The 25,127-nt window shown below is 44.8% G+C and overlaps 1 protein-coding gene across 1 annotated transcript in view; it reads right to left on the reverse strand.

The window, feature by feature from the left end:
• LOC103266058 (rab effector MyRIP) overlaps nt 1-25,127 on the reverse strand; it is a gene marked incomplete at its 3' end in the record, with an annotated part of 72,906 nt that overhangs the window by 33,875 nt on the left and 13,904 nt on the right. Inside the window, exons 5-7 of the mRNA XM_008063702.1 lie at nt 23,480-23,620; nt 11,784-11,937; nt 4,744-5,381 (exon numbers count right to left, since the gene is read on the reverse strand). Of these exons, the coding sequence (XP_008061893.1) occupies nt 4,744-5,381; nt 11,784-11,937; nt 23,480-23,620 (933 nt within the window). The remainder of the gene's footprint in view (nt 1-4,743; nt 5,382-11,783; nt 11,938-23,479; nt 23,621-25,127) is intronic.

Raw genomic sequence — 25,127 nt, forward strand, 5'->3', positions numbered from 1 at the left:
CTAGTATAATTTGATATCAAACTGAGCAACATAGCATAGAAAAGGAAACTAGCAAATGGAATATGGTTTTACAGAAAAAAAATGATAGTCATAAAATTTGCACAACAAATGAGAAGATGATTCAAAATTAAATCTATTAATGTACTTTTCAGCATTAACAAAGAGTATAGAAGCTAAACCATACGATCATCTCAATAGATGGCAAAAAAACAGTAGATAAACTAAAACACACATTCATGATTTAAATTGTTTAGGAAGCTCAGAATAGACGGTTTCTCATTTTGATAATACAGTATGTACTAACCTTATAGTTCACATCATACTTAATAGTGACATGCTGGAAGCAGGTCACTAAGGATAGCAGCAAGACAAAGACAGGATGGCAGTGTCATTACAGATTCACAATGTAGCATAGGTTGTCACCAAAGCAATAAGAAAGAGATATAAATACACATAATGGGAAGGAAAAGATAAAAGTGTCATTACTTGTAGACAATATGATTATCCACCTGGAATAGCTAAGAGGATCACCTGAAAGACTACTAGAATCAAGAAGATAATCCATTAGGGTACTAAGTTATAAAATAAAAACATGAAATCAATAGTGTTCTATACACCAGCAAAAGCCAATTAGACCATGTAGTAAATAAAAAAATCTAATTTACATCAACACTATGTATAAGATTATTAAAAATTACTTGACAAAAAAGTGTAAGAGCTTTGAAAAAAATCTATAAAATTTTATAGAAAGTAAATACATAGGAATAAGTACCACATTCTTAGATGAAAAGGCTCAATATTATAAAGATATAAATTATTCCCAAGTAGATATATATCTTTAGTGCAATTCCAATCAAAACTTAAAAAGACGTTTTTGCAAACTGAAGAACAGATTTTGAAGGATCATTTATCTGAGCATAAATGCTTAGCACCTTGCTGAGAAAAGCTAAGGTATTTAAAAAAAACGATGATCAGCTAAATCCACAACAGTGAAGGGAAGACAATCCACTGGAAACCAACATGCATTATAAAGTTATTATAATTAAAATAAGGTAGTATTTACACAGGAATAAGGCTTCTCGATCAAGGGAACAAAATAGAAAGTTAAAAAACAGGCTCATGAATATAAAAGAACTTTAACATATACTAGAGGGACATCTGAAAATAGCAGATGAGTGATGAATTATTTAATAATTTGATGACAAATGCTTAATTTGAAAAAAGTAAGGTTAGATCTTACTTCATATAATCCAGAAAAGTAAAATACAGATAGACTAAAAGGCTAAATAGAAAACACAAAACTACAAGGTTTAAAAACTTAGAAAAAAATTGAAAAAAAAATTCTTAAAACCTTGGGAATTTAAGACCTTAAGCTAGGTGCAAAGTACAAGAAAACAATAAAGGAAATCACTGATAGCTAACTAATAACCAAAAATAATTGATAAACTATTATTAACAAAATTTTTTATGTGACATATACTTAAGGTAAAAGTGATAGACAAGAGAACATTTTCATGTGTAACCATCAAAGAACTAAAGTCTATAGTATTGTTAGAAAATAAAACTGTCTCCTAAAAATCAATAAGGAAAAGACAAACAGTCCAATGAAATAATAGACAAAAAATACAAATATGCCTTTCACAGAAGAAAAATACAAATATCCTTCAACAGAAAAAAGGCTCAATCTCAGTAGCAATTATGAAAATGTTAACTAAAAAGAACTTTTTTCTCACATAAAATTGGCAAAAGTTTAACAGACTGACAACACTATTGTTGACAACATGAGAGAGCATACTCATGCACTGCTGTGCCTATGTAAATTACTCTGAAGTTTTGGGAGCTTAATTTGGCAAGTCTACTTTAAAAGTAAAAACCCATGCACTCCTCAAATCAGCAATTCCACTTCTTATGCTTATATAAAGAGGCTTGCATCACCATATTCTCTGTGGTATTTTAAAAATAAAAACAGTCTTTGTATAGCCATGTTTATGGAACTCAGGGGGTCAGGAGGGAGGTACCCGACCCACTGGGGAAGGAAATGTTATTACTAGTATTGCTTAGGATCATCCGTGCATGAATGGTTACAATAAATACTGGCTTTCATTGAATTTATTATTGTCTTAAAATTCCCTACAGACAGTGCATCTCTTATTGTCTGCACCCCGGATGGACTGCTCCAACCCCCACAACCCCTCTTAGTAAGCCATCATGATGTGATCTTTTGCAGGTAGAATGTGCATCTCTGCGTACCCTGACTCCTCCATCACTTATTGTTGAGAGGAAGTGGTGGGAGAATTTGGAGAATTTGAGAAAAATGCAAATTTTTCTCAAACACAGATGCCTTTACTGAACTATATTTCTAAATGAACTTTATGCATATGAATGCACAAATATCTGCATGAATTCACACCAAATTAATCTATTGTCATTTTGAGGGAGATGACAGGGATTCAGGGTTGCGGTCACAGGGAACTGCATCTGTGTGTGTTAATATTTTAACATTATATCGTATTCATTTAATTATATAATTAAAAAGTAAACAATTTAAATATATAATTTCATTGTGTGTGTGTGTGTGTGTGTGTGTGTGTGTGTGTGTGTGTTTTGGAAAGGGGAATTGCCCTACTCAACTAAATCAAAGGAAGGATGAAAAGAACCAGGGTTTAGATGTCTCTGGAAGTGCAGCGCCATCCCCACCTAGTGGAGAAGGGAGGAGACTGCTACTAGCTCAAGGTCACTACCTAGGAGGCAGAGGCAATACTGATTGGTCCCAGAGGCTTTCTCCTGGTAGGTGTCTTCTCCCTATGGATGCTTTGCAAAGATTAACACCAGAAGCCAACTTTTCAGAATAAATAGGAAGCTTCAGGCACCTGCTTGAGGTAAAGATGTGGAATTTTATACCTGCAAGTGAATCATACAGACACCCCTTAGAATAGCCTTTCAGGCAAGTCACCCAAGGTCTCTGGACAGCAGTCTACACTTGAGCTAGATAATAATGATGCACAGTTGAACCATAACTTAATTTTTACTTCATGATTATAACAACCTAACAAGTTAGATTTTAAACTATCTTCTGTTTTACAGATGGGAAAATGAGAGCTTAGACTAAATAAAAGACCTTTTCTAGGTAATACATTAACAGGTCAGGAAAGACTGATACCAGATTCTTGACTTGAGGACCTCTGAGTCCACAACTATCTTCATGGGGGGACCCAGGATCAGGGATCTGGCAGAGGCAGTCATATGTCTTATAGCAGACAATGATGAAGTCCCAACCTGTATCCCCTGGACCTGTGTGAGTTGCCCACAGCTGTGGGGGGCAGTTTTGGGCTCACTGATAGTTTCTCATCTCAGACCTTGGTCTCTCTCTTCTCCATCTGAGGGATTTCTGAGGTACTACACAAGCTAACAGGGCTGTGTATGGAATTGGTGCCCATCCTGAATTTGTTATTTCCACTTTTGGCGGAACTCAGACTAAGAGTGCAGGGCATGGTCGCTGGGTACTATGGGAGCTGCAATCATATTTAGGAAGTGGGTGTGGTTTCCCCAGGAGTACAAAGAGTCAGGTTGACAGTAACGTGAGCAATCGCTATTTACCTCCTGAAGGCAGTGGCAACATAACTAGATTTTCTATAAGATTTCCCTTCAAATATTGCAATCCATTGCTTATACAAGATCATTTAAACTTTCCAGACCACACGTGTCACTTTTGAGTTTAAAAACATACTGCTATGGGGAACTCAGAGTGGGCTCCACAATGTTTGGTGTCGGGTCTATGGTGATATGTAGGTCTTTGCTTGAAGAAGAAAGGGTGAGGACAAGGGCAAGGGACAACACAATCAAAGGCACAGAGCTGGGAATGAGCAGGGTCAATATATTTAGAGAATATAAAATTAATCTGGATGGGAGTCTATAAGTGATCTGAAATTGTAAGCAAAACGATGGCATGCGCGTGTGTATGTATGTGTGTACAGGTGCATTTTTTTCTAGGGAAAGAGTTCATATCTTTAATCACATTTACAGAGGAGTTCATGACTAACCATGTGGACAGAGCTACTGTGAATTCTGAGGAGGGGAGTGTGTGGACCAAAGAATCACAGAATGTTAGTAAACGGCACCCTGGGCTATCATACTAAGATAAGGTTTACTGAGTCCTTGTGCTGTGTCTAGAACAGAGCTTAACTCTTTATGAACATTATATCATTCACTTGTTACAACCATCCTTTGAGGTACGTTCTAGTATAATCTCTATTTGGCAGATGGGGAAACAGAGAACTAGAGAAATACCTTGTCACACAGTTGGATTTGAACCCAGGCAATCTGACTCTGGCTCCCTTACACTTAACCCAAGGCCAACGTCCCTCAAACTTCAGTGCACAGTAGATTCACCAGGATGGCTTTTCATAACAGACTTGGCTGAACGCCATCCCCAGAGTTTCTGATTCAGCATGTCTGGTGTGGGGTCTGAGAATCAGAATTTTGAACAAGTTCCCTGGTGGTGCTGGTGCTGCTGGTCTGAGGAAAACCCTTTGAAAAACCCCATTTTGAATTCAAAGCTATTCTCTCCAAAGAAGAGGACATAGAGTCACAGAGAACTGATGTGACCTGTCTACAGTCGCTCAGCTAGTTAGCAGCAAAACCAAGATGAGAATCTGGGTCTGTGGATTCCAAAGCCAGTGCTTAGAGGAGGGCACATCCTACCTAAAAAGTGTGTGAGCATTTGCACGCATGCAGTACTATTACCTGATGTGTGTCCAGATCCTGAGGATGGGTGCTGGGGGAAGATGGTTCCTTGCTTGGCTCCTCTGAGCCCATTCGGGCCTTCCTCCATCTCCTTGTCCGCCGGTCTGCGGCATGGGGTGCCTCCTCAGTCTCGCTGCTGTCTGAGGTCTCCCCGCTGGCTGCCTGGGGGTTAAAGTTCACATCCAGTTCTCCCTGCAGGCGCATCTTTTCAGTTGCAGGGTTCCTGGGGGCCTTCCTCTGCAACCAGGACAGCCTGGCCCGGCGCCCAGCTTCCCGAGAAGAGCTGGCCGAGGAAGTCTCCGAGTCAGAGCACATGGCTTCTAGGTTGGAGGAGAGGCCGGAGGAGGGGAAGGCGGCTAAGGGGCCTTGGCCAGAGCCCTGTGCCTGTGTGGGCAGAGGCTGGGGCTTCCTGGGCAGACCCTGGGACCGTGGGCACAGCTTGCTCAAGGCCTCACTCCAGTCAAAGTCCTCTTCACTGTCGGAGCCCATCTCATCATAGGCAGATGCCACACTGGAGGCTACTTCCAGGGCCTGAAATGTCCCACTCTTAGGTTTGGCCAGCAGGCGGGTTGGGGGCAGAGCGCCATCCTTCAGGGCCACCCAGTTCCCATCTGGGCTCTGCAAAACTGGGGCTGGGTCTGTGGGTGGAGCAGAGAGAGAAAGCAGAGGGGATATTACCACCTCAGAGCAGGGTGAGATTGTCATTTGTCACCTCCCCGTGACTGGCTCATGAGAGTCTAGGAGAACAACTGCTTTTAAGGAGACAAAAGGCACCTCTAATTGGGTAGCAGATTTTAAAAGTTCCCAGGAGGTCCCTTAAGGCTTCAGAGAGCTCCAGTGCTTCACAGATGGAGAGAAACATGGAGATCTGGCTCCTATTTCAAGGATGGCTCCCTGGTCTCCTCAACATTGCCCCACTCCCAAACTAGGCTGGCTTGGAAGGGGAGGGGAGAGGCAGCCCTAGTTTCTGGATCTTTGAGCTTGGGCTATGGTTTTGTCCTTTATACCCTCAGTTTCCCCTCTCTGATAAGAAACAATTCCACCACCTTCCCTGGCGTACCTCACAGGTTAGCACATCTGCCCTCAGCACTCTCGTAGATCCCACTCACAACAACAGCCACGTGAGATAGGCATGCAAATCTATTTTCAACTCAAGGCACATGCCTCATTCTGGAAAGAACTTGAGGCCCCCGAAGGCTTGCATTTCCAATCTTATTTTACAGATGAGGAAATGGAGATGAGCAAAGCTAAGTAATTTGTCAAAGGCCACAGAGTTGCTAACTGGTAGAGCCGGGGTAGGGTGTGGCCTCTATATGACTCCAAGGTAGCTCTGGGTTATAGACTGAGCTGTGGGTGCTGTTGGCCAGCTGTAAAGCCCCACACAAGGGCAGGCTGGAGCACCTCTCAGTCTGTGGCTATGGTCTGGATTGGTCTACACTGGGCTCAGGTCTGCCCAGAGCATCTGGGATGACTGGTGGCTGGGTCCCAGGGATTGATCTGACTGCTGGGGGAAGGGGTGGTGGTAGTAAAAGTTGCTTTGTTTTGCTTTTGCTGGAGGCAAACAGAAATACTTTTTGCTCATATATCTAAAGAGTGGGAATAAGATGACATGGTACTCCTTTAGCTATGGGTACTGACCCAGCCCTGTGGCCTCAGGTATAGGAGTTGTTAGCAAGAGCTGTTTCTTTCCTTTTAAAAATTATTATTATTATTATTATTATTATTATTAGCAGGACTTTTGGAGGGCTGCCTGGGGGGAGGTGATGAGGGCCATAGAGTTTTGAACAGGCTGTTCCCCAACTTGTGTGAGGATACCAATTGCTGGGCTTAAGGGCTATAGGGGCCAGAGCTCTGTAGGAACTTGAGGGAGCATTCTACTTCATGATACTTAAAGCACACAGGTTTTCTACCAATTAAACGGCTACTGCTCCATAAAATGAAATGAAAGTTATCAGTATTTCACAGTGTTGTCCACAGAGCACTGTGTTTGCTAGGTCTGTTTCAGAATCTCAGCCTTAGGGGAATTCAGATGGTGGTGGAACATATGTTTTCAACTCAGCGACCCAGTTCCACTTTAACTGGCTGACACTGCAGCCCAGACTGGCAGGACATCGAGTTCCCTTTTTTTTTTTTGGAGAGTCAGGAAGTGAGGCTTTTTCTGTCCAGGAGGATCTTAGGCTCCAGCAGTGGGGTGATGTAGGCAGGCCCTCCTGGAAACCTGAGGCCACACACCCTACCTTTCTCCTGCTGCTTTTGCCTTTAGTATCCTTCTCCCCATCTCCATGGGGTAAGACCCCAGTGGCCCTCCAACACCTTATCCCACTTCCACCTTTCCCTGGTGCACATTCTTGTCTCTTGAACATGGCCTGACTATGGCCTCTTCTCTCTGAGCTCTGCTAGTATGATAACCTGGGTGGCTCATTCCATGTTCCTCCTCATGTTCTGGCTGATCACACACACACTGGACCCTCCTCCAGGTGACAAAGTCCTTAAGCAGGCTTGGAGCTCAGTTATCTCTTTATTCTTAGTGGCAAATGAGCCTGCTCTGTCCCAGAGTCAGTTTGTTCCATGGGATGACCAATTGTTTCAAAGTCAGAGAAACCCCACTCAGCCACTTAGTAGCTGTGTGATTCTCCAAATCTCGATTCCTGAATGAGTGAAAAGGGCACAACTTGCCAGGTGCAGTAGCACATTCTTGGCCTTCCTTTCTTGAGGAGCTGGTTATTCTGTTCTCCGAGCTTTGCCAGAAGGCTTTTCATCTCATAACATTTATACTACATTACACTTTATGTTTCTGATTATCTACCCCACCCTCCAACACTGACCATGAGCTTGAGGGCAGAACCAAGTGCTTTTTGCTGCCATGCTCCCAGCTGCTGGCCAGCTCTAAGCCCCATTTGGACATCCTGGATAAAGACTACTTGTTCACGAACACAAGCACCAACAGGCTGCAGGGGCAAGACTGGGCTCTTGGTATGCAGCTTTCAATGAGCCTTGCTGATTACAGCTTATCCTGGGGCCTGAAAGCAAGCCAAAGAGGTAAATTCCCCAATAACACCACTCAATGCCTGGCTCCAGAATTGACCACGTTGTTTTAAATATGGTCCCCAGACTCCAACACCCACTGCAGGATAGAAAGGGATTCAGCCCACTGCCAGCTCCTCTCTTCTCCTGCCTTTTACTACCCCAGGTTGCCATGTGCCTCTGGGGAAGCTAGAAGTTGACCAACTTTTATCTCAGCAAAAATCCATTCTTCTTAGCAAAAATACAGATGGCGCCCTGAACACCCAACCCTATGAAAACCTTGGTGACTGTCAAGCTGCATCATCAGAACTGCTCAAAGCTGTACCTGGGCAGCAGTACCACATTCTCTTAGCCCATTAGTAAAATCTCTCCACCCATCCCCTCCTTTCTCCAAACTCCTGCTCTTTCATCATTGTGCAGACAACTTTCAGTGAGCAACTCCAGAGCAGCGACAATCCCCTGATCTTTATTTCGCCAACACTGAGCACAAGTTGTGTATGAGGGGAACCCAAAAAAACCCAGAATTATTTTTTGGAGGGCGAGCCCCTTATAGTAACAGGCTTCCCCTGCTAGGCAAGTGTTCTAGGAACCATCAGCATTTGTGTACCAGCAACATTGTGAGAGGTTGTGTTCAGCTTCAGTGAATTTTATTTTTTCCTGAGATTCTTTCAAAGCATTTTCCCATTTCATGATGGGTGATTTACAAGCATACCTGCCCACACCATACTCAATGTTCAGCAGTTTTTGACCAAAAATTGCATGACCCCCATGCCCCACCATCCCTATTCACCTGCTCTCACCCCAGATAACTATTTTTTGTTGTTGCTGTTGTTTCCCTGGAATGAAAAAAAAAAGTCCTCAAAAGGAAATGTTTTGCTGATGTGGAAAAGGTGAAACAAAAAACAGTAGAAGCACTAAAAGGCATCAAAATTGAAGAGTTCAAAAATTGTTTTGAGCAGTGGAGAAAGTGTCTCAATAGGTGTATTGTATCAAACAGAGAGTACTTTGAAGGTGACTGAAGTTTAAACATGTAAGAATAGGTATACAGTTTTTTAGTAAATAAATTCCATATTTTGGGGGGGTCCCCCCTTCACATAGAGTCAATGGTCAACCAAGGTCTATAAAGTGAAATGTAGTTGGGGGAAATCCACTTACTGCTGTAAGTACTGTCAAGACTGAAAGTAGAGTTGCTGTGGTTTCCCCAAGACCAGTGTCCCTAAGGCCGAATCCAACTGTTCACTAACAGGTTCCTGAACCAACCTTCCTCCCGAGGCACAAATATAACTGCTAAAAATAGCTCAGTGGACATTAACCTTGTAGGATAACCTCCACCTCCAGTCCGCCTTCTATTCTACATTTCTGCTCTACTGCGACTGAACCTTGCTACTGGGAATAATTTGCTGCCCGCTAAACATATGAGACATCCCTCAAGTCCTTTGGGGTTAGCATGGATATGTTAGCATGTCAAGGGCTGAACATTCCTCAGGAAAATCACAAGTTGTATACCCAAGTGCTTTTATTTTTTATTTTAAATCTATATTCAGAAAGACTCAAGGATTTTTTCGCAGACTATGAAATCTTTTTTTGTGTGTAATGCTGTTAAGTTTTATGTGTATAAGCAATTGATAACATATGGGTGGTTAATTTTATAGAAAATTATGTGCAAAATCATGTTTTGAAAGTCAAATTCCTTTTCAAATTTATTAGAAATGCTCACCATCAAGTGGGGAACTATTTTATAAAATGGAGCACTATATAGAAGTTTTCATAATACCCTACAAATGTGTCACTTTGTAAGTCTGGATTTTGAAATGTTGGTTTTTGTTTGTTTGTTTTTATGGTGAAGAGACAATGATTATCACACCGTAATTGAAAAAAGCCTGCAAATCGGAGTCATGATGCTTGGATTTGATGACCAGCTCTGCTCAAGTTAGCTGTGGGGTCTTGGACAAGTCACTCGACTCCCTTGCCCATCAATGCTTTTATCTGCCAAACGAGATAATGTCAGTGCTTAGCAACACTGTGGGAGGAATAAATCAAATAGTGCTGTGTATGGACTCTGTATGTTGTAAAGTTATTTTAAAAAGCTAGTTATTGAAGATCTATTATATAACAGCCTCATATGCTTGGTGGAATGTAAGACTTCCTTTTCTGTGGGAATTTGCAATTTATGGAGAGAGAGAGAGGGTGAAAGAGAGAGACAGAAAGAGGAGAGAAAGAGGAAGAGTGGAAGGAAAAGGGAGAGGGAGAGAGGGAAGGAGAATATGAATGAATGAACGAATAAATGTGAATATGTTGAGCAGGCAGGAGAAAGACAGGCATTTAGAAAGGAAACATGCACTTAAAAACAAAAATCAAAAACCAGACACATAAATAAAGACAAGATCATGCACTACAGAATCGCTGCAATGTCATGGCTCTGCAGTTTCTTACTAATAGATACTCAGATGTTAACATGAAAATGATCTCTTTCGGTAACTCTTTAGAATGGCAGTTTAAAAATTTCAATGTTTTCTGATTCTTTGCACCATGATAAAAATGAAATTGTTTATATAGCTATTGATTAAATCTTTTCCCTTGTAGAGTAGAAATAATAGTACAATCTTTAAAAGTTGATTTCTAGGATGGCTATGTTGTTGCTAATCTTTTTTGCTGTTGGTTTTGCTGCTCAGGAAAGGGGGTCTAGATCTGAGAGAACATGGGATGAGAATACTGTTAGTGGTTTCTTCACATGAGGACCAATGTGCCTGGCTTCTACTACACAGAGTATCTATTCGGGTGAGGAAAAGAATGGATGTTCGCAAGGATGGAGGTACCTTTACCCCGACAGTCCTATGGTCCAAGAATCTCTTGAGTATTGGGGCTTCATGGCACTTAGCTGTCACCTGTGTGAGTCCAAGCATCTTATAGCCTTCTGATGTGTGACTTTAGGAAAGTGACTCGACTAATTTGAACCTCTATATTTTGAGGGATTACATGACTCAACAGCTTTGTAAAGAACTATGTGTCATAGATGCTGAGGGGTCTCTGGAGAGATGAGTTTAACTGCCTCATGAGAGGTAGGACATTCTAGGAGAAGGAAGCAGGGAGAGCAGAGGCACAACAAACTGCAATGCCACCCTCAGGTGTGGCAGGGATAGACAACTGCCCACCAAAGACCCTTTCATGGCTGAGCCACGCTGCTGGGATGTGTCTGCTCAGCCAACACTATGTTTCTCATGTCTCCCTGCATTGAAGTAGGGCCATGTGACCAGTTCCTGCCCACAGGATGGGAGTGAAAGCTCTGTAATGTCTCCCTCCTGAGATAGATAGAAGCAGATACCTGCCTTCATCCTTCTCTCTTCCTCCACCTGCTGGCTGAATGTGGATGATTCAGCACAAGACAGCCCCAGAGGATGACAGAGCCATAAGGTAGTAGCCTTGGCTTCTGAAGTTCTCCCATAGACCAGGGACACCTGCACTGCACTGTGTGATAAAAAAAGAAAACTATTGTATTAAGCCACTTGAAAGTGGTTTGCTTTGGTTTACTTGTCATAGCAGCAGGTGTTACCCTAACTAATATATCCAGTCTCTGAAAGGATGCCCTTAAAACTGATGCTGGGACCCCATTCCTTTGTAAGTTGGAATGTCCTGATAGGTTTATTTAGTGCCCCAGGCCAACATAAGACACATTCTTCTAGTCCACATAGAACAGACAGCTGAAGAGGGGAGTACACATTTGTCCAGGAGTCCCACAGTGTCCCACAGGCCTCAGCACAGAGTATGGCATACTGATAACTCAAGAGCCGTCATTCTGCCATAGCAGCTAGGAAAACTACCCAGGCTGAAAACACCATCACATTATTTATTTTGTGCTGGTTAGGGGCCTCACAACTTGGTGACTGAGCTGCCCTAGAGGGACACACACCAACTCAGACTCATAGAAAGAAGAGCTGAGTGGCCATGCCATTGCCAGGAAGTCTCCAAACACACTTCTGAAACCCACAGACAAACTAGATGCTGCTTAAAACAGTTACTTGTTTCATCCAGCCTATCCACGCTCTTCCAGCTGGGCAGATCCGTCTCCTCCCTGGAGTGCTGGTCTCGCTCCCTCGGCTGCCTGGATGCAGTCTCCAGTGAAGAGGTCTTCAGGGCATCTTCTCCAGTGATGGAGAATGCAGACTGGGACCGCTGTTGGAAAGGAAACAGGGATGGGGTAAGCTCATAAGGCACAGTGCCTGGAAGGAGTACCTTCAGTTTTGGGGTAGACATTGCACAGCATGGAGAAAATGTGTTTCATGGCGATGACTTTTTGCAGGTGAGCCTAAAAAGTGGCAAATCCATACACCATGCCACGTAATGGCTCAAATGGTGGCCTGTGTATCCTGTTGCAAGTCAGCTGGACCTACTAATCATAGAAAGCATGAGAGATGCAGTGGAATCCTACAGGGCCAGCTTTCACGGGGCTTCTTTTTATCCAGTCATTCTCCCAGCCAATATTTCTTAGACTGTATTTGCATGATGAGCTGTTCTAGGGTACACAAAAAAGGCATTGCCCCCTAGAAGGCCCCCAAACCTGCAGAGTTAGCTCCCAATGCACATGCTATGATAGAGGCGTGAGCAGGTATGATCAGTCCACAAGCCAGGACTATTATGACACATTCCCATTTAGCCCCTGGACTAAAGGAGCAAAAACTAACTGTGACCTAAGGAGAAGTGGTAGAAATGGGAATTCAAATGACTGGCAGGAAACATTTGAATTGCATCATATACATTGTATTTTGAAGCTCAAAGGTTATATACAAAGAACTTCATCAAGCAGAAAGAGACCCCTTTTTCCTTTGCCACTAAATGAAGGAATTGTATTTTATTGGTTATCTATTGTGCTCTTTTTATACTGATAAACTTAGGAGGGAAAAGGCTTATTTACAAAGCTGCTGAAAGCACGTAGGACTACAGTATTAAACAGAGCACTGAAGCTGAACTCAGGCCCCCTATGTGGTCTGTCTCCACCTGCTGGCTGACATCAGAGCCAACAGCCCCTCTCCCCTTTATGCCTGTGAGAAATGTGCTCACCTAGTCAACTTGCTCCCACTCTAACACAGGTGTTTAGAATAGGAGATGAAGGAGAGCTCTCTTGGAGGGAGGAAGAGCTGTGGACGGGGCCGTGGAGTGCTTTGGAGCTGGACCCAGGGGCCAGCGGTGCCTGGGCTCCAAGACCAGCTCTATCATGCTGCCTTGACCAAGTGACTTAACTCCTGGAGAGACATGGACACTTCTTCTTTCCCTGAATTCACAGTATGACAAAGGAAAGCTTTAAAGAAGGTATGAGAGAATAACAAGGAAAGACTGCAAAAACTAGCACAGGGAATTTGGATGACAACACCAAGCTTTACAGCTGGTGTTTGGGGAACGGATGGCATGCTAAGCAGCCCTGCCCCTTAAGAACACTAAACCCATCTGAGAAAAGACTCAGGGATGGAAGAGGGTCACAGCCCTGCATCCCCTCTACTGCAGGCTGGGCAAAGGTCCAAGAGACCTCACACACAGGGCATCTGGTATATTTTGTTGGAGAGCGTTGGTGCAGGTCAGTTCAGGTTCAGCAAGAATCGTAGAAAACCTCTACCCTTCCCCCCAGGACCTTGGGGCAACCTAGGAGAAAGATGGGCTTGCAGAACAAATACAGAAGCCTCTAAACTGTGCACCAAGGGTCCCAACTTGCCTCCCATCCCTTTGAATATGGAAGAAAGAGCATGATGGGCCTCCAGACCAGCCTTTCAGTGTGGTGGTCACAGGTGCACACAGACCAACAGCGAGGAGCTCTCCTTGCCTTATCAATTCCTTAAGACTCTGTGTCAGTAAGATTCAGCTCAAGCAGGCCATGGCGTATGGATAACCCACTGACTATTCCCTTCCTCTGCTGGGCTGGACATCCTGGACTTGCTCTATGTTTACGTGTGCCTTCCCACACTCTATTGCAAACATCTGAATCCTGGCCTGGGGTTTCCACTAGTCTACGGAGCAACTGAGGGCAGGTTAATGTCCTGTTAGTGGTGACATCCCCAACCCCAGGCACAGTAACTGGTACAGAATTGTAAATCAATAAGTGTTTGCTGCGGAGTGAATGGCTACAAATGGGTTTTCAGAAGCACCTAATTTTTCTAATTTCTTGTATAAAATTGAGGAGTAAGAGAAATAAATAAAAAGAATAAAAACAAAAGAAGCCCATCATCATGTTCACTTATATCCTAGAGAGCAAGGCTTTACTTGGAAGAGAGCCAAGTTAACACACAACGTTAAATGGCTTTTGGCTGAGTGTCACCTTCTTTGTTCCAAGGGCAAGCAAGCACTGATCCTGTCCCGAGTGTCCAGGACAGTTTTGATGATGCAGTTTGACAACAACCAAGATTTTTATAGGGTTAGATATTCAGTAAGTCATCTGTGGTTTTGCTGAAACTGACAGATAATGAGCGCTTCTCAGGGTGGACAGAGATTGAGGCTGGTGGTCAACTGTCAAGGGACATGGCAAACCTCCATGTATTAAGGGGACACATCCTTGGCACTTGGCACTGATCCTACCCTGGACTCGGCAAGGCCTCTCCTTCTGTGTGATCACGTGGTCCTGTCCATACTCTGTTCTAGTTGTGTGCTGACTTGCCGGGTCTTTCACAGGCCATGAGCTCCATGAAGGCAGAGACGGCCTTTTGTGTGTGGTCCTTGGTCACATGTTTGTGACTCAATTTTAGAAGGCAAGACAGTTCTGGCCCTTATGAAGCCAACAGCCTAGTTGCCAGATGCAGTATTATTGTAGCCTCACAGAAGTTATTTGTCATACTCTAGCCTTTAAAGAAATATCTACAAACTTTTCACTGTAAATCACTGAAGACAAGTTTTTAAAAGGAGGAACAAACAATATTTAATATTTTTTTTGCAGTGGCTTAAACTATATTTTATGTATGTACATGTGCTGGCTGGGATCCATATTTATGTGACAGAAATGTTCCCTATCCCCAACAAAAGCCAAGACCAATAAATGAAGAGTCCTTCTCTGGTCCCAACAGGGAAGGTGGATTCTGTGGTTTCCATGAAAGAATTGGGGATGTCAGGATTTTATAACCTGTTTCAGGCAAACCATTGCTCCAAACTAGAAGGAAAAAAACCCTATATACCAAAAAGCACAAAAGACTCAATAGAACCATCCCCAGGTCCCAGGACACTGCTGGCCTATAATCTCCAGGCAGGATGAAAAAGCCACGGTTTGGAGGTCTAGACCTGATTTTGCCACAAATTCGTTGCAATGAACATAGGCCCAGAAGATGGCGCCACAACAACACATTTACTCATCAGCTAGTTAACCTCTATAGCTCCTGAGAAGTGATGGGATTACTTGAGCGATTTATTTGCCTGTTACCTTGGCTGAGCCCTCTGTTCCTACCCTTTCTTTCTCACCCACAGTTTCTGCTTGTCTTACCCACCCTAGGGGCCATGGAAGAAGCAGGTCTGGTGAAATCTGGAAGGGCTAGCCTGAGTTACAGTGTCTGCACATCTATGCAAGTGGGCTGCATGGGGGAGTCCATGGGTCCATGAACAGTAGTAGCATGTCAGCAATGCCTTGCAAAGATGGACTTGACAATCTGAGCTTTCAGACAGGCTTCATCCTTTACTCCTTGGTCGTTAACTATTGGAGGAGAAATTAGGCAGTGGGTCAATGCCAGTTCCTCCTCTTGCTATGTGGGATCTTGGGGCAGCTTCAACTGTTCTAAGCCTCAGTTTTCTCATGTTAAGGCATCAATATCATGCATTGCACAGAGAAAGTGCTTAATAAATATTAGCCAAAATAAGGGCATGTGTTAACCTCTACCGCTAAGCCAGTGCAACATATCCATTTTCTCACTCAATCTGATTGAGTGCACATGAGTAAAGTGAATCAGGGTTGATACATTGCCAAAAGCACATGCGTGATCACAGGGTGAGGCAGGAGTTAAGCTCAGGTCTGTCTGATTCCAACCTGGTGTTCCTCCATGCTCTCTTGGTGTGTGCCTGACAGCCTTTGCTGAGAGCCTGGGGACAGTGTGCTCCTGGTTAACGTGCTCTAGTTAACTTGCCATCTGAACCAGCTGGCTCTGAAGCTCCAGGACTTGCCATCTGAACCAGCTGGCTCTGAAGCTTTGGGTGAAACCTTCAGTGTGATCATCAGTTACTTTTGTTATACCTTCCTTTGCAGTTGCTGCCTCTCCCGCGTGGGCAGCAGCAACGTGTTCTACTTATATATCTTGGAACAATAGATTGTTGCTATGATTGCTGTGATTATGATCACTGCCATCAGGACAGGCTCCCCAAGGGACTGACCATGGCTTCAAAATTGTCTTTGCTCTCAAAGAGCCCACAACAAAAAACAGGGAGAGAATGTTCTTAGCATCAAGGATTTGGGAGCAAATCAAGAAGAGTGTTCATATGCATAAACAACAGAGACATAGATTTGCTTTATGTTTTTAGGGTCAGACATAGCTATCAAATTCATGCCAATAATTACAGCCGTGATAAAACAGACTGTAGTTCTGTACGATGGACATTCAAAAGAGAGTGGGAAGGTGGGGGAGGAAATGACAGAGGCACAAAGGGAAAAGGCTGAGAAAATAAGAAAGGACAAAAGACAGAACAGAGAAAGAGACTAACAGAGACTTATCTCAGTCACTGGGCACATAGTAAGTGTCTGGCCCCTGGTGTCATCATCGTTATTATCAACAGGATCACCATATTATTATGGAGACACCGTTTTATATGCATGCACCCAAGGAGGCAGTAAATAAATTATTACCCCCGCATGGGTGCCTTCTAGGATATTGCATCTTAAGGCTTTGAAAGCCAGGGTGCACTGACACCCCTGCTGGCAGAGAGCCACACAATGAGGGAGGAAATTAAAAAGGGAACAGCCATTCTGAACCTTTTTTCAAGAGAAGAGATGAGAAATCCTGTCTGGATGGGGATGCATTAAGTTTGTGTTTTGCAGTTAGGCCCAAGCAGTGGGGCCTGCAGGTGTGGGAATTCTGCACAATAATTCCCCAAGCCAGAGGTGTTCAGGTCACTAGAGAACAGAAGAAAAAGGAGGAAGCCCTATAGAGAGCACAGGTTTAGGGTCCTCTGCAGTCTGTAGGTCAGGGATCCTATCTCAAGATATCAGAAAGATACCATTCTTAAGCCTGGTAGCCTGTCGGCATCACTTGGAAGCTTCTGGTAAGAATATGGGTGCTCAGGTTCCACCCCAGACCCTTTGCGTCAGGGCCCTTAGAGGGGGCTCAGGCTGGTGATGCATACAGGGTGAGAGCAGCTGGGGGAAAGGGGAAGAGCTACGTTCTTTAAAGTCCCCAAGAACCGAGACTCTGCCTGCTGGTTGCTGCCCAGGCTCTGGCCAGTGTCCACATGTATTTCTGCTTTTATGCCCTCTGTTCATCTCTTTTTCTTTATCTAAATCCCTAGACCAGTGCTGTGCAACAAAACTTTCTGGATGATGGAAATATTCTCTAGCTGCACTGTCCAATAGAGTCGCCACCAGGGACCTTGGATATCACTGGGCCCACTGATCTCATTCTATACAAGAGGAAGCTAGACCAAGGGCTTTGGGGCAGGAAAAAGATATTCAAATCCTAACCCCACCAATCATTTGCTGTGTGACCTTGGCAAGTCATGCTAATGCTTTCGATTCAGTTTTCTCACTGATAAAATGGGTGCAATAACACCTACATCCACCCACTGTGGTGAAGAGTAAAATAAATGACATGTGACAGGCAAACATAGTGCCTGTTCCTTAACCAATAGTTGTTTCTGTTCCTTCCCCACGTGGACCTCAGCAGAGCAAGAGCCATGGTCATCCTGCTGCACAGCCCCAGGGGGGCGCCACTAGCATCACATTCTATATAAACAGGGACTCTTGGAGGTGTATGGTGGCCTTGGCCATGACCAGTCTTTCTCAGGTCCTGACTCTTGGACCTGAACTTAACTCCTAGATCAGTGGTCTGAATTCTGGCCCTCTGTTTTAGCCAGGCTCTTTCATTACAAGGGACTAGGGCCAGGACAAATATTGGCTGAGCCTACATGGGTGGATGGTGTGCCCAGCCATGCTATGTGTAGCTTTTGAGAACAATGATCCTTGTCTACCAGATGTGCTGCCCCTGGAGGGCTCCAGGCTGGTCCTGCTGTGGTGCTGGTGAGAGGGGAAGGGCTGGAGGATCCTGGCCAAAGGAAGTCAGGCCAGTGCCAACGGGGGTCAAGACCCAGGGATTCATACCAAATGGAAGTAAGTCTAAAGGTAAGAGAGGAGGACAGCAGGACAGAAACAAGGGCACAAGGGGAAGGGACAATAAGAGGTGGGAAAAAGGTCAAGCCATAAAGAGGGGCCAGGTCATTTTCTGTCACCCTTCTTGGGGTATCTGTGGCTTTCTGGGCTGGTCAGTGTGGGGTCTGTGGGTCACCTCAGTTTGTCCCGTTAATCTATTAAATATGGATGGAGCCAAATGGGGGTGGATAAGTAACTCTATCGTGTTTCACCATGTCAAACAGAGGTGGTATACTGGCTTCTTTGTTCCCAAAACAGCTAGGGCTTGGTATAGGCCTTTCAAAAGGAGCCAACTAATCAAGACTCAATGCCCTCTTATCACAGAAGGCTTGGTCACATGCAGGCTCTCCATTCAGATAATGTCTTTTAAAAGCTCTAACTGGATGGGCACAGTGGCTCAAGACTGTAATACCAGCACTTTGGGAGGCCGAGGCAAGAGGATTGCCTGAGTCGATGGGTTTGAGACCAGCCTGGGCAACATGATGAGACTTCATCTCTACAATAAAAAAATTGAAAAAATGAGCTGGATGTGGTAGTGCTGTAGTTCCAGCTACTTGGAAGGCTGAGGCAGAAGGATCGCCAGAGCCTGGGAGGTCAACGTTGGGGTGGCTGTGGCCATGAGTGTGCCACTGCACTCCAGCCTGGGCAACGGAGTGAGACTACAACTCAAAAAAAAAAAAAAAAAAGCTCTAACCACAGTGCCTACCTTTAAACCAAACCAGGTGCTGAAAAGGGTCATTTATGAGGATGTAGATTCCAGTGTTTTTGCTGGGACCTTAATCAATACCCTTTCCTTCCTTCAAAGGGATCCTGGAAACCAGAAGGGAAGGGCTCATGTCCAAGTCTTGTCTAAAACCCCACTATGCTGCCATCAGTCAGCGACGGACCTGCATCTGCAGGATGCCCACCACACACCCAATGCTGAGCTGTGGGAAGTCCAGAACATATGTGACAACTGACAATCATGAAGGGGCTAATAATATTGGCTTCTCAAAGGGACGAATTGTGCCAGGGGCCCAGCAAGGATGCATAGTGAATTCCTTTTTATTTTTAGATTCAGCCTGCTTTCCTTGGGACAGCTCCCCATGCACTTCTGCCTGCCTGATGTTGTTGACGAAATATGTTATTTACATATTGAGAATCATGGGATGCTGAGAACTCACAGGGAGAGGACAGGAGGGGATCTCTTTGATAAAATGTCCAAGTTAAAGGTGAAGTTTGCAGTCAGTTGAAAATCTTGTCCCTTCGGTAAGGTGCCTACACCTCTGAAGGCATATGATCTAGTTGCAGTGTTATGCCAGGAACACTGCTCATCCAGGAGGTGCGTTGGTGTCCTTTATGGGGCTTTTCCAAACTACAGCCTGGTTCTCTCCCACCCTGTTCCACAAAGGTGGATTCAAGTCCGGGAAAGGGAGATATATCTTGCAAAGTGTTGTATATCAGAAATTCAAAAGACACATTAGAATCAGGGAGAGGCTTCTACTAGGCCCCATGTCTACACAAAAATCTACAAATACGCCGGGCTCGGTGGTTCAGCCTGTAATCCCGCGCCTTTGGGAGGCTGAGGTGAGTGGATTGCCTGAGCCCGTGGGTTCGAGACCCACCTGGGCAGCGAGACCTCATCTCTACAATAAATCAAAAAATCAGCTGGGCGTGGTAGCGCGCGCCTGTAATTCCGGCTACTCGGAAAGCTGAGGCGGAAGGATCGCCAGAGCCCAGCAGGTCGAGGCTGCGGTGGCCGGGAGCGGCCACTGCACTCCAGTCTGGGTGACAGAGTGAGACTCCAACTCAAAAAAAAAAAAATCTACAAATAAATCATATTATGTTATTTGTCTCAAGAAAAAAAGGAAGAAATGCGTAAGTTTTCTATACATTGATGTCAAAGCTGCAGCCATGAATTACCCTGCGCAGAAGGCAGGTGTTTGTCAAGACCAACTTTTCTGACAAAAAAAAAGAACAACCTGAGAGGTATTTGTTTTAGTAAATCAAATGGGAATCTCATGAGACTTGCTCGTGCCTTTAAGTGTCTCCCTTAGTGCAAACAGCCTATGGCCATGACTGTGTCCCAGGGAGACTGAGTTTGTTCCAGTGAGCTGAGGAGCCAGGTGGGAGATGCCCCTTTGAGAAGGGTCATTACTATGTATTTTAAGCTGCTTTCAGCCAGTGTGTGGCTGAGGAGTGTGGATAAGACATCTCTGCCATCCTACTGTTGAAAACTTTAGCCTATAATCACTGTTGTACTCACTGCTCTGGCTCACGGTACCAGAGCCCACTGTCCTACATCTCTGATGACATACACAGAGTGTCTCTGGCCTCTGGGAGGAGGAAGGAACACCATCTCCAGCTTTAACCCTCTGTAAACAAGAAGACCCCAACCATGTGGTAGGGAAGCAGGTATTACACAAAGCTTCCCAAGGAAATGGGAGACAGCAGAGAGTAGGAAATGCTCAGAACCAGGAGACCTGCATTCTAGTCCAGGTACCTACCTAGTTTCAATGGTTCAAGGTTAGCTAGGACTCAGTATACTCCTTTACAAAATGGGGCTAATGCCAGGGTTAGTGCTCTCATGTGGAGCGTGTGAAATAATGTGTGTGGAAGTCCTTTGCACATAAAGTTTACACAAAGGAAAGGTATTGGCTATATGTTATTCCTATAGATATCTGACCATCCCTCCACATTGCCATCATTTCTCAAGCTTTCTGTGATGAATTCCTGCGCCCCCTCCCCCAGCCTCTCTGTTCATGGGGTTTGCATAAGAACTTTAATTCCTGTGCAGTCAGCTAATGTGAACAGGAAAAACTGGGAAATGCCTGTTTCTGGGGGAAGTGGAGTCTCTTCAGTGTAAGGGGTAGTGGCACAGGGTCAGGGAAGGAGCTTTCGGCCCCTGCTGAGAGAACAAGACAGCCCCAAGATGTAGTGAGTGAACAGAAATGTCCTGTGGGTAGATGAGATCCTGGAAGAGAACCAAGCTGATGCCCTCTGGCTGTGTGGGAAGGAAGGGGAGAGAGAACCTGGGAGGACCCACCGTGGGGCCAGGCTGGTGGGACAGGTGGCCTGGGAATCCGAGAAGTCGGGTCAGTGACACAACATCTGCTGCTACTCTCTGGCCTAGGACCTAACTGACCAAAACATGGTGAAGTATGAACAGTGGTTTTGATTTTGAAATAAGGTAATAATAGAAAGAACAATAACCGTCATTTGAGGAACACCTAGGTGCTAAGTGGTCTATGTCTACTTTTCATTTAGTCACCTGCCACTGTGCCCCTTAGTCTCCAATCTCCAGCCACATGATCACTATTCTGTTTCTTGAATATGCCAAGCTCCTTCCTGCCATAGCCTCTGTGCATACCGTTTTCCTTGTGAGAATGCTCTTCCTCTCACTGCTTCCAAAGCTCTCATCTTTCAAGTCTTGGTTTCATGTCACCTCCTAGGAAAAGCTTTCCCAGACAGTCCCCTAGCCAGTCCTGCCCCCATCCTACATTCTCTTGATAACAATTCCTGGGATGTATACCCCTGTGGGTTCTGTAATATCTGCAGAAACTCCTATCTCTGTAGCACCTACCTAGCACAGTGCCTTGTAAACAGTAGGAGCTCGATAAAGGCTGTGTCCACTGCACAAGGAATCTTCAGAGTCATCCTTTGACGCAGGTCTTATTAACCTCATTTTACAGACAGGATGCTAAACAGTTGTTCAAGGTCACAGAGCTAATCAAATGAAAATCCAGAATCCCATCTCAGGACTGTCAAAGGCAGAGCTCAAACTTCCTGTTCTTGCCTCTGATCCCCTGGCTCATGGCCCAGTCTGAGGTGCTCTGAAGATTTCCACTTCCTGGACCCCCCTTCAAACTTGATTCTTTGAGTTTGCAAAAAATATTTCAGAAAGACCCCAATGCAAGGCCATGTCTTGCATGCAACCTGAGTCTAGGAACAGCACGTCAGATTTAGTGACCAGTCTGAATGATAGGTTATTTGAAGGATTTTTGCTCCCCTGCTTTGTCTAGATTCTTCCCTGGATTCTAAATCCATTCCCAGACTTAATCTTTCAATTGAGTGCCCAGTTATGAACTGTCTCCCATTATCTTCTTTTTTAACCAGTCTTAACCACACCCCCTCCTGCCTTGCTATCTGGATTATAAAGCTCTGCAGGAGAGGGATGGAATCTTCCACTTGTTTTGTTCTCCTTGGTGCTGAGCTCACAACAGCAGCAGTGAAACACGCTGACAGCATGTTGACAAGGGAAGGTTCTGCCCATAAATCAATGAAGTCTAATCTCTGATAAAGCCATAAGGATACTCCTTGTTACCCTCAAGCATCTGGCGGCTGGCGAGGATGTGGGGAATTTATGCAGGTGAGCCTCCGCTGACCTTTTCTGGAATTGCAAGTCTACCATGTGCCACTTTGCACACCCTTTTACAATCTGCTCACACAGGGAGGCAGGCCACTGGAACCCCAAGGGGAGCAGCTGGACTTCACTTTTCCATGTCTGACTGTCCAGTTCTGAACTATACCAGGTGCTGCCCTGTCCCTGACTGAAGGCACCTACATCTGGCAGAAGCAGAGCTCTACTGGACAATCCCTGGAGGCATGCTTACTTAAACTAAGAACAAAGGATATCATGGGCTTGGGGACTCTACTACAGACATGCGCAGCCTCAGACCCTTGGGTCGTAAAAAAGCTACTAAGCTCTGTGACTCAGGGTGACAGACAAGCAGGTCATGTTCATAACATGACTTCCCGACTACATCCAGATGTGACCATTTTGGTGCCTGAAATGGCAGTGGCAATTTTCTTGCTGTCCTTTTTCAGTTTCAGTAAAGCAAGTGATTTAGGTTGTAAGGATACACATGGATGATGATCTCTAGGGGAGTTAGGGTTCAGAAACTATCTATGGGACACAGTACTCACTATCTGGGGAATGGGTCACTTGAAACCCAACCCCCATCACTACACAACATGTTCATGTAATAAACATGTGTGTGTATCCCTGAATCTAAAATAAAAATGAAAAAACAAACACACAAAAACGAATACGCATGGGCCCATTAAGCTGTTTTCCCCCCTACAAGACTCAGGACAACTCCTTTCAGAATGAATGAAAAAATGCAGCCTACTGAACCCTTTATTTTTCTGAAATTGGTTTTCCTTCTGTGTAAAAACCTATTCTTTAATCACCAGTAGTCTGTTGGTGTTTCTTCCCCTCTCTCAGCTTTCCCCTCCTCTCCTGCTCTCCTAGGCCCACTCACATGCACGTCCTCTCTCAATGTCCTTCCCCCATCTCTTACAATCCTTTATGCTGGCCGGTGGGCACCTGTGTGAACTACAGATGGTTCAACACGGTGCCTCATTTCAGGGGTCTGACCTGCACATATGGAGGGTGGGCCGGCACTGCTGGGAACTCACCCAGAGGGTGGCAGGAGCTCGGTGGGCCCCTGGGGGCACTGAGGTCCCCTCATCTGCTGCCTTGGCACTGCAGCTCTGGGGCTGTGGCCACTCTGGCTCTTCTGTTTGCTGCTCGGTTTTGCTCTTCTGTTTTCTTATGATCTGAAGTTGGGGGACAAAAGGAAGCAAGTTATAAGAGAGGCCTCCAGATGCCACGTGGAGTAACTGGGACCATCTCTGGAATTTTTTTTTTTTTTTTTTGGAGTTGAAGTCTCACTTGGTTGCCCAGACTGGAGTGCAGTGGCCGCTCCTGGCCACCGCAGCCTCGCCTGCTGGGCTCTGGCGATCCTTCCACCTCAGCCTTCCGAGTAGTCGGAATTACAGGCATGCGTTACCACGCCTGGCTGATTTTTTTGATTTATTGTAGAGATGAGATCTTGCTGCCCAGGTGGGTCTCGAACCCGCGGGCTCAGGCAATCCACTCACCTCAGCCTCCCAAAGGCGTGGGATTACAGACTGAGCCACCGAGCCTGGCTCATCTCTGGAATTTTTTTCAGCCACTGACAAACTTAATTTTAACAGAGCACCAGCCTGTTTCTGTCTGCCTTATGATAAAGCAGCATAACTGTAACACTGAACATTCTAAGCATTTTACAGCATACAGATTATCCTTTTTACAAATAATTCTTTTATGATGTAAACAACTTCTTCTATTTATTAAGTGCCTACCATATGTCAGACCCTGTGCTGAGTACTGTATATCTTTACTACATTTAATTTTAAGCAGCACATACTATAACTTATAATTCTCCCCATTTTACAGATGAGGAGGCAGGCTCAGAGAGATTCAGTTATCAGTTAAGGCCACGCAGCTCATAAATGGTGGAGCTAGATATCAAATTCGGGCCTCTGGCTGTGAGTTCTGACTTTAGGAAGTGTCTGGAAGACCTATTAAGGGGGCAGATACCAAGAGTCATCAGAGATGGCTTCAGCTCCAGTGATATGGATCCATTTACAAAGGTCTCTGGGCGCTCAACTTCCTACGGGCAGAAAGCAGCCAAGAAAACTGCTGAACCACCAAAATGATCATTTTCCTCACTGTCTGTCTAGGCTAGACAGGATAATGAACAGGAACAAAGAGAACAATGAACAAAATCCTTGTTTTTTGGGGGGGGGTTAGTTTCTCACAGCAGAAATTAACTGGTACACCGTGTAAGGGACAGCTTAGGGTTTGGTAGGGTGTGATTGTAAGAAGTTTTACAATCACACTCAAACAGCTTAGAATTTGTAGTGCAACAGTAGAGTGAGAACATGGCCATGTTGCCCTGTAGGATTTCAGAATTGTTAAGGAACTCCTGTGCCTCCTGTTCTTCCCCTTTGTAGGACAATGGGGTTAGTACTGCTTTCCTGTCCCTCTTCTGACATTGCATGTTGGAAATGTAGGAGGAGGAGGGAGAATTTGTTTGCTTAATTCACAGATCTTCAGCCGAAGAGAGAATTGGGATAGAATGTACTTTGAACTGTGGTGGGATGGAATATTTGAGGGCCTTTGGATGTGAAGAATATATTTGGCATGTATATTTTATTTTCCTTTTTTTTTTGAGTTGGAGTCTCACTCTGTCACCCAGACTGGAGTGCAGTGGCTGCTCCCAGCCACCGCAGCCTCGAC

Source organism: Carlito syrichta, unplaced genomic scaffold, assembly GCF_000164805.1.
Source record: "Carlito syrichta isolate Samal-C Ts95f unplaced genomic scaffold, Tarsius_syrichta-2.0.1 Scaffold307006, whole genome shotgun sequence".
NCBI classification, from domain to species: domain Eukaryota; kingdom Metazoa; phylum Chordata; class Mammalia; order Primates; family Tarsiidae; genus Carlito; species Carlito syrichta.